This window comes from Lytechinus variegatus, chromosome 12, assembly GCF_018143015.1.
Source record: "Lytechinus variegatus isolate NC3 chromosome 12, Lvar_3.0, whole genome shotgun sequence".
In the NCBI taxonomy this organism is placed as follows: domain Eukaryota; kingdom Metazoa; phylum Echinodermata; class Echinoidea; order Temnopleuroida; family Toxopneustidae; genus Lytechinus; species Lytechinus variegatus.
In genome coordinates this window covers 11,974,351-11,989,684 of record NC_054751.1, presented here as the reverse complement: position 1 = coordinate 11,989,684, position 15,334 = coordinate 11,974,351, and the positions used below count along the sequence as shown (strand labels likewise).

Sequence of the window (15,334 nt, the reverse complement as noted above, 5' to 3'; positions counted from 1 at the left end):
TGATGAGTTGTGTGGTATTTGCTGCTGACGGAATTCTTTTTAACTCTCCATAACTCTCCATAGAAATAGAAGTTTCCAAGGTCATTGTAATTATTTTTTCTTCATTTCCTCCTCCTACACTTCTTATATATATATATATATATATAAAGGAAGAGGGCCCTTCGCACAACGTGTACTGTTTGAGTCATTTACTTTACGTCTACATATATATATATATGGGTGTGTTCGTGTGCGTATAATTATATTTGGCTTCACGTCATAGTTAACTTTTGTTATTTTTGTTATTGTTGAAAATAAAGATACTGCCTCGTTTATGACTTATGCAAAATCTCGTATATATCTTACACTGCCAAAACTCCGGTGTTGATTTACCACCAGCCAAAATCTATATAATTATGTCCACACCAGAGAAGTATTGAAACAACACCAGTTTGGAATCAAACCAATGCTGTTTTAATACTAATTGGTGTTGTATAAACACCTTTCTGGTATTAGACCAAAACCAAACTGGTGTGTTTAATCGTGTTAATACTTCTCTGGTGTGGACATGTATAGATACCGGGCTGGTGCATTAAATCAACTCTGTATTTTGTTTTGGGGGTTTTGTGTGTTTTTTTTACAGTGTATCAAATTTTTCCATCCCATTTTTACCATTACATCAATCCGTTAAAATTTCTACCGGCAATTATTAAGGGTTGACCTTGCTCTACTGTCAGTGTTATAAATGCAGACTAATTATTTAAAAGCCTGGCTCTGATGGTAAATAAATCAACCCGTAGCGGTGAATCCAGGATCAAGTTAAAGGGCTGTGTTTCATGTAGGGGGCCTAGGAAGAAAATAAGGCGTTTTCCTCCCCAAATATCCGAATAAGCAAAGAAAGAAAGAGAAAAGAGGCCATCAACAACAAACATCGAACAATGATTCGACAATGTTTTGAAGTTTTCCATCACGCAAATCTGACAAGCAAAAATAGAAAACAAAGCAAAGGATCATAACCCCCCCTGCATCCGCTACTTGACAATAAAAAGTCGTCTATCACTTTAGTTGGTAAATTTCAAAATTCAAAGTAAATGGGTATTAAGTTCAATATTATTTTATTTATATACAATAACGTCTTAAGTAACATTATATTAACCGTAAGTGCCCTTATAACCCCCCCCCCCTTCTCTCTCTCTGACGTTTCGTACACTTGTCGCGAATTTCATGACTTCTCTCTTTGGCGTCTCGCGAAATTTGCAAGACTTAATACACGACACACGAGTAGGCCCTAGACACAACTTGATTTTAACGAGACACAGGCTGTCACTCCTTATTTTCAACTTTTATTTACAAAATAAACTGAAGATGGAAATTCTGACGGTTATACTCCCTTTGGTCTGCTTGATTAATTCAAGGTTGAATCTAGTTTCAGAATGTTTAGTACGATTACTATTGGGAAATAAATATCTACTAAAAAAACAAACTTTCGCAGTACTACAAGTCCTACTTGACCCCCACCCCCCCAAAAAAAAATGGGAGCGGAAAAGGGATTATAGCTTAGTCGTGCAGGGAGCGTTACTGATGATTCGAAGATCTGTTGCAGATAACAACAAAAAGTGCATATTTTTCTATGTTACATTCTATTTATGAGTGCACTCGTAAAAAATTTGAAAAAAATACATTTCTGCACGAGTCGTGCAGGGATTGTTATGATTTGGAGTCAGGGAGCAGATAATAAAAGTATTTCTATTTCACATTCTTTTAATCAGTGCACTAGTGGAAGTGGTGTTGGGAGACTGCAAAACGCGATCTGACCGATGGAAACAGAGTCTTAGAAGCTTGGTAGGTTGTGGAATCTTTGACCACCTGCACCGTAACATGGGCCTCAGTACCTCCTTGAATTGGTCATGTTTCAGACAGTACACAACAGGGTTGATACAAGCGTTTAAATACAACAACGCCGTTGTGTAGACATTGGAGAGGCTTCCTCCTGGTATTGCAAGGGTTACGGCGAATGGAATGAAACAAATTAAGAATATGCAGAATACAACAAGAAGGTTCTTCGTGATCCTCCACTCCCGATCCCGAAAGAGGGCATCCATTTGACAACGTTGTTCGCTTTGTTTCAGGCTTTGTTCATGGCAATCTTTCACTTCATCTAGCTCTATATTTGTTCTTGATTCCTGTACGTTCTGGATTTCTTCAGTTTTGCTAAGCCTTAACGAAAACGCCCTGGTATTCTTTCGAACGAACAGATATATGGCGAAGTAAAAAGAAAGAGCAATGGCAACAAAGGTGAAGCATCCGCCGCTCTGCAACATACTAAGGTACGCCACGAGTTTGTTTTCGTCGATCGTCAAGCATTGATGGTAGGCGGCGCTGTACCCTAAAGTTCCTAGCCCAAGTGCCGGTGGCAGTATCATGGAGACCAACGAGAATATCCAAGTGATTATTATTAACGTTGCTACCTTTCCAGGAGTATGGAGTCCTCTTTGGCCTCTGATGCTGCGGGTAATGACATACCAACGCATAAAGGCTATCAGCGTAAGCGTCATGAGACTGTTGGACACACTCACGAAGTTGACTGCACCGGCTAGGACGCAAAGCTGAGTAGGAACTACCTTGAGGAACTTGTCTGATGTCACAAGAACTACACTTTGGACAAGAATACTGCAGCATGCCAGGAAATCTGTGATACTTAGATTTACCACGAGGATGTTTGTTAGCGTGTGGAGCTTCCTTGAAAGAAGAACTGCCATGAAGACACAGGCATTTCCTGTGGATTGAAATATGAGAAGGATGGATGGTAGTATACAGAATTGATTGCATTTACTTACATTATGATACACGAACGAATAAATACCCCAGTTAAACGCTAATATAAATATGAGATCATTGTCTCTAGGTTTCTTTTCGAGAGACAGCCAATTATATATATGGTTCAAAGTATTATACTGCGGATAAAATTCTGTCGTGACGAATCACCAATTGATCTGTTCCTAAGGAAGTGAGACGTTTAAAATAGGAATTATGTACTTTGGTCTCTCGATATATGGATGGCAATGGTGGAAAGACAATATACCCACACCCGCTACCAATAATAATTTCAAATTACTAGACCTATAGCCCTAATAAGTGAAAACCATTGATAACCTCCTTTCGAGATTGGTGAAGGGGACAGTTTTGGTCTAAAGGATTCTTGACTAGCATCTGATTAGCTACTAATAGTTATACCCGCAACTTTTCTGTCAGACGTATCACTTTTGCGTCATTCAAGTCATGCCTCTGCGGAGGACATAGGTAGATACTCACTCCCCCTCCCTCTCTCTCTCTCTCTCTCTCTCCCTCTCTCTCTATCCCTCTGTCTTTTTCTTCTATCACCCTATCTTCCTCTCTATCCGTCTGCCCCTCTCCCAACCCCCTCCCCCATGCACCCTCTCTCTCTCTCTCCCTCTCTTCCTCCTCAAAACCGGTAATTCTTATTTGATCACCCTATTTTTTTTTAATTTAGATATACATGTACTGTCGGTCTATATACGACGGAAATAAAACCGAATAGAATAATATGTGAATAAGAGGAAACTAAGGTTTTTCCATACCTGCCATTCCCGTTATTGCAATTAGACTGTAAACCACTGAGATTCCTATTCTCTGTTTGATATCGAAGCCATAGTCTTCGAAGACCGTTCCATCTCTGGCATGTTGGGGATCAAGGTCGTCGATGTCACTTCTAGTGAAGTTGATAGCATAGGCTCCCATGGCCCGCGGTGGGTTATCAGTTCATGGAAATTAAAACAGCTTGGTTCGGGTCGCTTCTGCCACTTTTTCACGGCTACTCGTCACACCATGGAAATTCTAAGCATTTTGTTCGGTAGACTGACCAATCAGAAATGTTCTCCCAAATTACCGATTAATCTCTAACCTTTGTGTTACGGGGCCCTGATGTCCATACACCTGTAATACCAATCACATGATCATAATACAGGACACTCCCCTTATCGAAAGGAGATTGCTATAACACCTTCCCGGTGATACGTCCGGGATTTATAAGAGGTTATTCTAGTTTTTAGTAACTGAAAACCCTGATCTTGACGCACTAATCAAGCTAATAATTTGTGAGAAATAAGGGTAGGATTATAATATGGCGTGTCAAGTGAGTGGTTTACAAACTAGGTAAAGAGTGGGATTCAGTATTATGGCATTACAGCATTGATCACGAGCGTTATTGATGGATTTTAGTTGAAGGACAAGCTCTGGGGGTGATGAAGCAAATCTTCTTTTATCTATCAAAATGCCATTTTCCATTTTCTTTTCATTCCACAGAATTCCGCATGCCTACTCCCCTTTTTAAAGAGCTGACATACCCAAAGATTTCAACCAGCCATGCCGATTTACGTAGGCTATAACATCGCTTTCTTTTATTACATTTCTTGAAATCAAGAATTGTCTTTGATAAACATAAGAAATGTATTTATTCAAATAAAGAATCCGTCTTTTGTGTTGTTAAAAAAAATAGAAAATTGATGCCAAGAAAATGGGGTGAAGACTGTTCGCCATATTTTGGTTGTCATATGAAAAGTACGTCGGCATACACGGGCTAACACGTCTCGATGTGACATTCTTTTTAAACAAACTCTCCTCCACCCCCCCCCCCCCCCATTCTTTGTCGTTTTCATTTTGGTTCGTGACCTCAAGTTGCAAATTAACTGCGTTCGACATAGACACGTGTATCAGAGCTGGATATCAGCTTCAGTACAAACAATTTACATTCATGAAAATAACAATAACCACAATATTTTCTATACACCACGGTATATTGATTTATATGAATTTATTGATAAAGATTTTACTTTATATGTTAATTTTCCATCATGTATTGCACAGGAAAAATTCATTGCACTTGTATCTTTTTTTAATAACATAATTATGCATCTAGGCTTAATTTGCAATAACATTTCTAATACTTGACATTCTCATGTTCAAAATCAATTTATTTAGCACAAGTCCTTTCTTCGGAAATCCCAACATCTTTTTCTTTCTGCTAAAGGTACTCATCAAACCCTATTTTGAACTTTACATTGATCTATAGAATAAAACTTGAAGGACCTATCAATCTTATGCCCAGTTAAATGTTTCATCATCCAAACAAATTAATATCCAACCTCAGTAAGAATCAAACTCAATAAAACATGTTAAATCTGTTTATTGAACTTTCCTTGTAACAATGGACCTTTACCCCTCTCCACCGACATCAGTTACCTCTTCCTCACCCCCCAAACACACACTCAGAAATATGGGTTCTCAAATTTGAACCCGAGGTGTTGGTACAAAAGCAGTAACCCCAAGGGGTGTTAATGAGTGCAATTATGCTCATTTGTGCACATTTAAGGGTGCTATTAGCTTTATTAAGCACCCTATAGGGTGCAGAAATGAACCATGTAATTAAGGTTCAAATTTGAAATTTTTTTGTCAAGTATTATGCACCTTAAAAGGTTTCAATTTGCACCTTTCAGGTTGGAAACGAGCATTTCTTGATGCAAATAATGATTTAAAAAACGTGCATTTTTGCACCTTTTGCCACTTAGGGTGCAAAATTAATTTCAATAGGTTGGTACAACTGTTTCATTTAGGGTTAAAAATTTTCGTAGTATGCGCATAGCAACGTTCACTTTTTTACTGGTTTGGCACGTAGAGGAGTAGATTGGGTGAGCCCATCGGGTCAGATACACAGTCTTTAGTTGCTCCATTGGATAGTACGCTGCGGATTTGGAGCGGTGTCAGGGATGGGTTCTCGCCAAGATACAAGGCAGCTGCACCTGATGGTTGAGATAAATCACATCATTTCGTTTGAAATTATCTATTTTTTGGGGTGTAACCCTCGCTCCGAACATGCCAAAGTCAGGGCCGTCGTTTTAACCCAAGTGGTATAGGCAACTCTGCGCCTGGCATCTCACTTTGATTGATCAATTCAGATATAGAAAGTCGGCCGTAAACTGGTTTAAAAATCCTGTGCCACTTCTTGAATGTTGATATAATAATCTTGCGGTAGTGGACGGAAGTGTTTCATAAACATCTTTGTAAAATATATTATTTGCCATCATTTACGTCTTGGGGGATTATTAGAAATTTAATAAAACAAAAGGTAATTCCATTCTCTTTGAATTATGTAACATCAATTACGAAAATTTTACAGTCTAGACTGGGTTCATTCTTACAGCAAACTATGTAAAAATAAATTTCCATGGGATCTTGATCTTCGATTGAATCACTTATTAGAGGCTTTCATGCACTTAATTATACTGTCATTGATTACAACATTAAATTTCATTATAAATTGTGAATGTCAATAGGACCTAGCATATATTTACGTTCTTTCAATTCGACAATGCGTCCTTCCCATTAAATACTTAACAGAAGGCTGATCAAACGGGCCCATTCAGTCGTCATCGCCACTCGACATGCTCGAGATGGATAGCGCTATCAAAAGCCAGTGGTGATATGTAACATGCCATCACGTCGGTAACACAGTCTCACGTTATTTTGACAACAACACCTGAGATCTCATTCATTTCATTTTATATAAGTACATGGCAATGAAGTCATGCGCTCCTCGAGCCTCTATAATGCAAAAAAAAAATTAAGTTAAATACTTAAAGGATATATCAACGGCTCACCTGCTACATGAGGCGTTGACATACTGGTTCCACTCTTGGAGGTGTACTCGGTATCTGAACCGATGCCCGCACTAACGACGGATCGTCCAGGGGCAAAGATATTGACGCATCCGCCGTAGTTGGAAAACGACGCCCTCGCGTCGTCTTTCTCGGTGGCCCCAACTGTGATCGCCTGTAGGAACCAATATAAACGGAAATGTGAATTATTTTATTTAGAGATTAATCTCCTGGCAATGATTGTGATCCTGGAAGGCAAAAACGGGAGATTAAACCAGTATAGAACATATACATCTTAACTCTTTTACCATGCCCATAATTTGGATATGCTTGTCAATTTAGCTGCCTGCCACTCATATTAAAGGATCTTCGAGAATAAACCAAGATCTTGCTTCCTTGATTCCTATCACCTCCAATTCAATGGCATCGGTACCTGTAGAAGACTCTGAAAGTTGATCTTACAAAATTACGTAGTTCTATCGTTGCTCGATGGCGCCTGGACACGGTGTGGATTGTGATTTTATTAGCGTAATTGAGTGAATGCCTCAGAGACAAAGGCCTCTAAATTAGGCAGACAACTGCATGGTTGCGCCATAATTATGTGAGACAGGCATAGGGGAAATTTTGACAGTTAATGTGTTTGCTTTTCGAAAACAAAATTGTAAAATGCTTCCTTTCATTTCCAGTTTTATACGACCTCTCTTAAATTTGCAACAAATCAAACCGAGTCTGTCAGACCATGGACTTACTACAACCATGGTCCGACCAATATAACAAGGTGTCGTTTGTGCGACAGACCTCTTCAATGAGAAGAATATGGTCAAACAAGTACAAGATGGACATGTTCACTTTGCCGAATTCGAGGCCCATATTGAAATATTTATTTGTGGAGCCATCGGCAAGATCGTGTATTCATTTTCTTGCTTTATTATAATGTCATAGCAAATCAAGAATTACTTTACCTCCGGTGCTCTAGTTGGCATGCGTTGACATGCATCATAGTTGTTGTTGCCAGCTGAGACGGTCAAAGTAACACCTGCGGCCACCATATTGGCTACGGCTTCATCAACAGCAGTCCCATCCGCAGGACCGCTGAGAGACATCGATGCTACAGCAGGTCGGTTGCCATTACTCGCTACCCAATCCATTCCTATGCAGACCAAAAAGCGGAGAAAGAAGGGGATAATTCCAGAGATTGATGCGTTACAAGCCAAACAGTGTTTCGAGTAGAAATCCCTTAAAAGAATGACGACTTTAAGTAGTAGTAATGATGATGGTGGTGGTGATCTTTGCGATGATGCTCTTGGAGAGGGGTAATGGTGGTGTACTGGCGTACGGTAAGTTCGAGGGAGGGAAATCCTCCCATAGACCTGAGAAGCTTTTCATATGATTTTATGTATAATTACTCAATATATACCCCTGTTATAATTTTTAAGGGGCATATATTTTATGCGTATTTCTGGGAATATGCGATTCCAGGCCTGCTTTTTTAAGAAGATCCGCTTTAAAGATGGCTTACTCCAGTCAAAGGATAATAATCTAGTTGACTCAATTTGTACACGTGACATTAATGACATTGCAAATGTAAGGAAAAGAAAACCCACTCACATCTGGGGCCCGTTTCATAAAGAGTTGCAACTGTTGTAACTCTGCAATTATGGCAACTACCATGGTAACCTTGATTTTTATAGGCTGCTGAGCCCTGTTGCCATGGTAGTTGCCATAATGGCAGTTACAAGCTGTAACTCTGTATGAAATGGGCCCCAGAACTGGGAGACATGCTTGAGAATTACCTGACAAAGCAACAAGTAATATGTCTGAGAAGTGAATTCGACGCATTGTGGCTCAATGATTGCAGATGAATTCCAGATCTAAGCACTGATACTGGGGGCCTCCAAAAAGGAACACAAAGACGTTCAATGTCGTATGCGATGAGCCATGGGCGTTGCTGCGTCATGCATACATTATCATGTTTTATGAATACATTTGAGTCATTACTCAGTCGAGTCAATGCAGACAAGGGCTTTACCACCAAGCTCAGATGGATAAGCATAAAGATTGATGAAATTATATGTATTCTGTAATTTGTTTAAACACAGTACACGGTGTCCTTCAAAAATCACTTTTGATCCAAATCAAGTTAATGTATTCGGTCTTTATTTTCAGATGGCGCTCTCCAACATTTGCCTACGGGCGAAGTCAAGCTCGAGTGCATTAAAAGGGACAGCCACCAAACAAACACGTGCATATGTTGGTATCAACAATGCCTGCACAAAGTTCATTTCATTTCAAAGAAAAGAGCATGGGAGCAGTGTAGGATTATAATAAATGCATTGGAAGGATGATCAGGGAACAGAACCCCGGGCTTTCACATGTGTCGTCAGGCAATTGGATCATGCGGGATCACGCGTGAGCCACAAACCTCTACTTGGATTTTAATTTAAAAAAAAAGGTGACGTGGATCCTAATCAAATGATTTACTGAAGTCTATCACGTGACCAGTCACTATAAATGACTATTGAGCGGTTATGCCTTTAGGTGAAGGCGGTTTATCAAACAAAAATATAAAAATCTATAAAACATGTATAATACACATAATTTTGATCGGGAAGTCGAATACTTGCACAGGCTTAGTACTTTTAAAACCGTGGCAGTCAAAACGCCCTCGGTAATGCGTAGGGAGAGTTAGAACTGATCCAAATATATATCACGTTTATGTAATTCCTTATAGTACCCTCGATGTTGTGTATCATTTGTATACAAGCTCACCATCAATTATTCCAGACCAAGCTCCAGATCCCTGGCATCCAAGAACCCTGACACCATAAACCATGGCCTTTGGTGCCACACCGTAGTCTTTTCCTGCTGCTGTCCCAGCGCAGTGCGTCCCATGGCCATTACAGTCCGTCCCAGTGCCCTGCAACACACAACCATTCATTCCATTAAAGGTCAAGTCCACCTCAGAAAAATGTTGATATGAATCAATAGAGAAAAATCGGACAAGCACAATGCTGAAAATTTCATAAAAATCGGATGTAAAATAAGAAAGTTATGAAATTTCAAAGTTACGCTTATTTTCAACAAAATAGTTACATGAACAAGCCAGTTACTTCCAAATGAGAGAGTCGATGATGTCACTCATTCACTATTTCTTTTGTTTTTTATTGTTTGAATAAGACAATATTTCAATTTTTACGAATTTGACGATTAGGACCTCCTTACCTGAAGCACAAAATGTTAAAATAATGGAATTCCACGTGTTCAGGGAGGAATGAAACTTCATTTCACATGACAATGACGAGAAAATAAAAAAAAATCATATTTCATATAACAAAATACAAAAGAAAAAGTGAGTGAGTGATGTCATCAACTCTCTCATTCGGATGTAACTGGCTCGTTCATATAACTTTTTTGTTGAAAATAAGCGAAACTTTCTTATTTTACATCCGATTTTGATGAATTTTTTAGTGTTATGCTTGTTGAATTTTTCTCCTTTTATTCAAATCAAGTTTTTGTTGGGGTGGACTGTCCTTTAAGTTTTTAGGCTCTCTCCTGTCACTTATATTGCAGTCAATTCAACTAACCGATTCCACATGGATTGAAACTATTGCGTTATCTTCAATGACATACCATCGGTCGGTTTGGTGTCGGTTTCGTTGTTTTGACCGAAGCATAACCGACTCTAAGCTAACCGATGATATGTCAATGAAAATAGCTTTAGTCGATCTTGAGTCAGCACACCAACATATGCATAGGGCCTCGGATATTAATTCGTGTTGGCATCTTGTTACTGTGTAATACTTTGCTCTTTTGTTATTGAAATGAAAATTTGTATGTTGAAAGGAAAATAAACTTGAATTTTGTTAGTTTATTTTCACTTCAACAAAGAATTTTTGCAATTTCAATAAAAGAGCAAGTTATCACAGAGTAAAGAGATACCAATATAAATTAGGGTGTGTTACTATGAAACGAAATGAGTATCATTTATAGTTGCATGCACATGTCAGTATAAAGAACAATGAAAAAAAAAATTCTTACATAAACACTTGTTACAGTATTATTATACATGTTATGTACTTGTTTCAACTTAATCAGCTTAGACAGATTTCGAATAATGAACGATTTAAGTGGCATTCCTCTTGTACAGTTTGCCGATATCTCAAAGCGTGAGAAGAGAGCAGATGCTTCACCTAATCTAGCCATAATCACAAAAGTTTGTAAAAACCTTCTGATAGGCTTGTTTGCTAGTTTGATAACCGAAATAAATTTCATAACTACGATCCACATGTACGTGTATCATATCATTTTTATCTGAAAATATTCAATGTGGTTAGATATTGTTACTCAGAACGTAGTATATTGATAAGATACACGAGATTTATGTTTATTTCTAAAATTCTATGTTCCATTATAGGTTAAAATAAGATAAAATGAGATAAAGTAAGACGAATAAAATTGATTAGATTCATTTATCAATCATGTACGTACGATCTCTCTATTTGTTGCGTCATAAGCAAACGTCCCCCTATCCTCAAACTCGGTGTGACTGGTCATGAGTCCGGTATCTATAATGTATACATGAGCTCCTTCTCCATTTGCTATAGGGACAAAAGACAACATCAATCTTACACTTCTACAAGAATTTATTTTGTAATAAAGAAAGTATAGCAAAAATATAATTTTCATGATGCTTAAACATCAACCTGTGGGGGATGGGCATTACGACACTACCACACTTTGATAAAAGGAAGCCAATAAAATGAACATTTTCCTGTAAAACACACAAATTATGTTTCTGTCATTTTTTTAGACGCATAAGTATGATCCGATGACCAACCGTAAATCAAAACAGGTTTTTTTTTTTCTGAACATTTACAAAGAACAAGATATCAAATATAAGCTCATTAAAACTCAATTTGTGTTAATATGTCACTTGCTGCCATTTAATAGATAAATAATTTTATTCCGAACAATACGAGCCTATTCATGTTATGCAATTGCTCTGAAAATTCTAGTTTTAAATATTTATCAAATATGAAATCATATCCTTATAAAAATTATCTCGACTTTCTTACCAAAAGGGATGTAAGAATCGTCCAAAGGTAAATTCCGCTGATCGATTCGATCCAAGCCCCAAGTTGCCTCGTCAATGTACGCCATGCCATCTTCCTCCACATATCGAACAGATTCGTGCGAGCGAATCTAACGAAAAATACCAGCAGTTGAGCATTGAGTTAAAGTAAAATTTGTATGGGTAGAGCATGGCGTATGGAACAACTAAACAACAAAAACAAAAAACAACCAAAATGCCATAAGACAGCAAAAGTCTTTACTTGTTTTAAATGAAAATGAAAGCTTTTGAAATAACATTCAGAAATAGTCTTTTATGTCACCTCTCTTCCTTTACTTCTCCTTTTTATGCTTAGACGCGGAACTCTTTTTTGGTGGGCGAGTGACCCAAACCCGCACCACCCCCCCCCCCCCTTCATGCACCAGTGGATGCAAGATAATTCTATACTTTGAGAAAGTGAAGTGTGCCTTTGGTACATACTCAACCACACACCTGACATATAACATTAATACATAATAAATGCCACAATACAATCACTGAGCGAAGATTACATTTTTTGAGGGACTACTTGGAGGATTGATAAGAATTCTTGCAACAAAAATAATAATATGGGAAATACTACATATGATTCATAGACAAAATGCTACATAACTATGATTCATATACAAAATACAACATTTTTAATAGAAAATTTACATTTCACATTTTCCAATCTTTGTCTTGAAGTTATAATGCGCCGTTCATTTGGTAAAACGGGAGAAATTCTAATAAAATCTATAGGTGAACCTAGCCAATGCTTAAATAAATCTAATGACTACATTTGAATTTAGTTACCAATGATAGGAGTTCCTCGTTACGCAGAGTCACAGAGAATCCATTTAAGATGGATCTATATTTGTGGGTAACATCAAAAGTTTGGCCGGATGCAGTTGCCGTGGTAACAAAAGAGGAGGCTATTTCATCTACGTCAATTCCATCCTACAAAGTGGATTAAATATTAAAAGAGGAAGAATAAATAATAGAAGATGAAGAAGAAGAAGGAGGTAGAAGAAGGATAGGGGGTTGCCACGCAGTCAAGCTCAGCTTATAGTGGCAACCCCTGCAACCTTCTAATAATCGATGTTTTAATAGAAAATGCATTATTATTATTTTTTTGTATGTTTTGCTTGTCAGTTATATGTATATTATTATTGTATTTTCTTTGTTAATATGTTCATGAAAAAGTATTGCAGAAACCAATAAATGAAATGAAATGAAATGAAATAATAATTATATGATAATGATGATGATGGTGGTGGTGGTGGTGGTGATGATGATGATGATGATGATGATGATGAAGGAGGAGGAGCAAAAGGAGAAGGAGAGGGGGACAAGAAAAAAACAAATTAATAAAGAAAAATGATGAATGAGTGATGAATATCAGGGGATGTTGAAAAGAAAAAGAATACTGAAATAGCATTATAGTTTATTTAACTAAACATCTCTCTGTTATTGGAAAAATTAAATAAATATATCTTTTTCGTTGTGGTACGAAATTCGAACTTCCCGAAAATATGCCATTATCTTGATGTTGTGGTATCTATTGAACTTGATTGGACCATAATGCTACACAGTGCAAATAAGTTCATCATTCAGAGTAAGTTGATGCAACGGAGACTATAATATTATCAACCAATTAACAACACCAACATTGCTTAAAGTCAATGGATGACGAACGATTTAAGGTTCACCTTAGGCAGATACAGTGCCATTTCTGTTCGATGGTTGCTTATCTTATCGCGTCAACATTAACAGTATTAAGCCAAAACTATTTTTAATCTGATCACTAAAATTGCATTATTAAATTCCTATGTTAAACGTAGAGCTATGGGAATGTTTGAAACGTCACCTTTAGCACGATAATGTAGCTGTTTGGTGCTTTGTCGGTGGTACGGTAGAGTGGTGCCCAGGCCGATAGACATGGCATGAGCGCCGACAGCAAGACGGTAAGAACGCAGAATGATTGCATCATGGAATATCTGGAATATCGACTGATTAAAAATAAAATAAAATCATATCTATAAGGGATATAAGCCAATATGAAAAGTGGATTTTTTCCTGCATCAATAATAAAATCATCATAATAACATAACTTTGTTTCATACCAACAGCATGTCCCAGGAGTAAGGTGTCTCAATAATACTTTACTACTTCCAAACAAAATAGAACCTTGAACTCGATGAATACCCTTAAACATGTTAAACAGTTGTACCAGATTAAGTTATTCACGTTTTAATTTCTTATGAATTCGACATAATATCTAGCTATTAGAAAGCAAAACAGAAAAAATGAGTGAGCTGATGATGGTAGTCTTACCTTTCAGAAGATCTCCGTATTGTGATATTATAACATATATCAACGTCTTTATACATGTCATGTGGACTGTGAGAGCAGAACAAAGTTCAACATCTGGTCCATCGCTCTCTCGAATTATCAGAGAAGATTACAATTTTTATCAACCTAAATTGCTAGAACAAACAGTAAATGAAAAATAAAATGATCATAATATATGTGTAAAATCTTTTTGTTTTACAGTCATCGGATTCCTGTAAGTCTTATGATTGAAGGAAATCATTCAACTACTAAATATTTTGTTTAATAGTGACTAATTTAAAGACATATCTCCTTTCCGACTGGCACCAAAATGCAATTCCGCTCAAATGGAATTACTGACACTAATATTGTTAATATTCTTTCCTTATGTTTACAGATGTATTCATTAAAACAATAAGTTCAATTATGGGGGAGAACCATGGCCGTTCACAGAATTTTTAGCTGGGGGTGCAGGACGCGTAAATAATAACAACAACAAAACTCGAAAGCAAGAAAGGGAAGCGACCGAGCTTCTCATGAGGACACTTTTGCATTTTGTAAAAGGGAAATTTTGTACATACTTTTGATGAATTTGGGGAATATTTTCAGAAAAATGAAAGTTTTCAATATTTCTGCGGGGGATGGGGGAGCTGCCCCCCCCCCATCCTGTGTACGGCCGTAGGGGGACGTATTCTGTTCTAATAATCGATTCACAGACCTTTACACCAATCAGTGGAAGGGTGATTTTAGGAGTTCTAATTCTTGCCATTAAATCAAATAATAAACAATATAATATTTTGGGGGGAGGCAGATTCGACCACACATAAGCTCTTGTTGAATCCCGATGGGCTGTAACGATGGCAATTGTACATACTCATGGGTGAATCAAACTTGTTCCACAATGCAATGAGGAATATTTATTTCATAGAATATTATATAAATGAAATAATTATGAGTAAGAAACGTCATTAATGATGTCAACCGTTCACTCATTTGCATTTGCACTGAAGAGGAATCTAAAATGGCATAACTTTCTTACCTTGGATCCGAGTTTGTGGAAGTTTTCAGCGGTAAGCTTAGTCCACTCTTATCTATTTAATCAAAACAGCTATTTGTCGCGATGGGCTTGCCCGTTGATTACATACTACATACGACGAATATTATTGAGTGGGACATCACCATGATTAATGTGCTGAACTTTAAATGAATTGATTCGATGTTTGTTGATATGATTGTCATAAAATATCCACCGTAGACTAAC

The 15,334-nt window shown here is 37.4% G+C and overlaps 2 protein-coding genes across 3 annotated transcripts; both read right to left on the bottom strand.

Annotated features, from left to right (window-relative positions):
* Window positions 1-1,722: 1,722 nt before the first annotated feature.
* Window positions 1,723-4,064, bottom strand: LOC121425402 (5-hydroxytryptamine receptor 1D-like). Its single transcript, XM_041621446.1, has 2 exons — window positions 3,579-4,064; window positions 1,723-2,755 (listed from the first exon to the last, which is right to left on the bottom strand). The coding sequence occupies exons 1-2, from the start codon at window positions 3,736-3,738 to the stop codon at window positions 1,731-1,733; spliced, it is 1,185 nt and encodes a 394-aa protein (XP_041477380.1). The 5' UTR covers window positions 3,739-4,064; the 3' UTR covers window positions 1,723-1,730.
* Window positions 4,065-4,796: 732 nt separating this feature from the next.
* On the bottom strand, window positions 4,797-14,173 carry LOC121425123 (aqualysin-1-like). Of its 2 annotated transcripts, none has more exons than XM_041621109.1 (9): window positions 14,077-14,173; window positions 13,610-13,751; window positions 12,556-12,699; window positions 11,726-11,852; window positions 11,139-11,248; window positions 9,420-9,567; window positions 7,613-7,800; window positions 6,654-6,825; window positions 4,797-5,795 (listed from the first exon to the last, which is right to left on the bottom strand). In XM_041621109.1, the coding sequence occupies exons 1-9, from the start codon at window positions 14,130-14,132 to the stop codon at window positions 5,653-5,655; spliced, it is 1,230 nt and encodes a 409-aa protein (XP_041477043.1). In that variant the 5' UTR covers window positions 14,133-14,173; the 3' UTR covers window positions 4,797-5,652. The 2 variants fall into 2 exon arrangements, with proteins under 2 accessions (XP_041477043.1, XP_041477042.1); XM_041621108.1 differs by lacking the exon at window positions 14,077-14,173 and adding an exon at window positions 13,866-13,972.
* Between the last annotated feature and the right edge of the window lie 1,161 nt (window positions 14,174-15,334).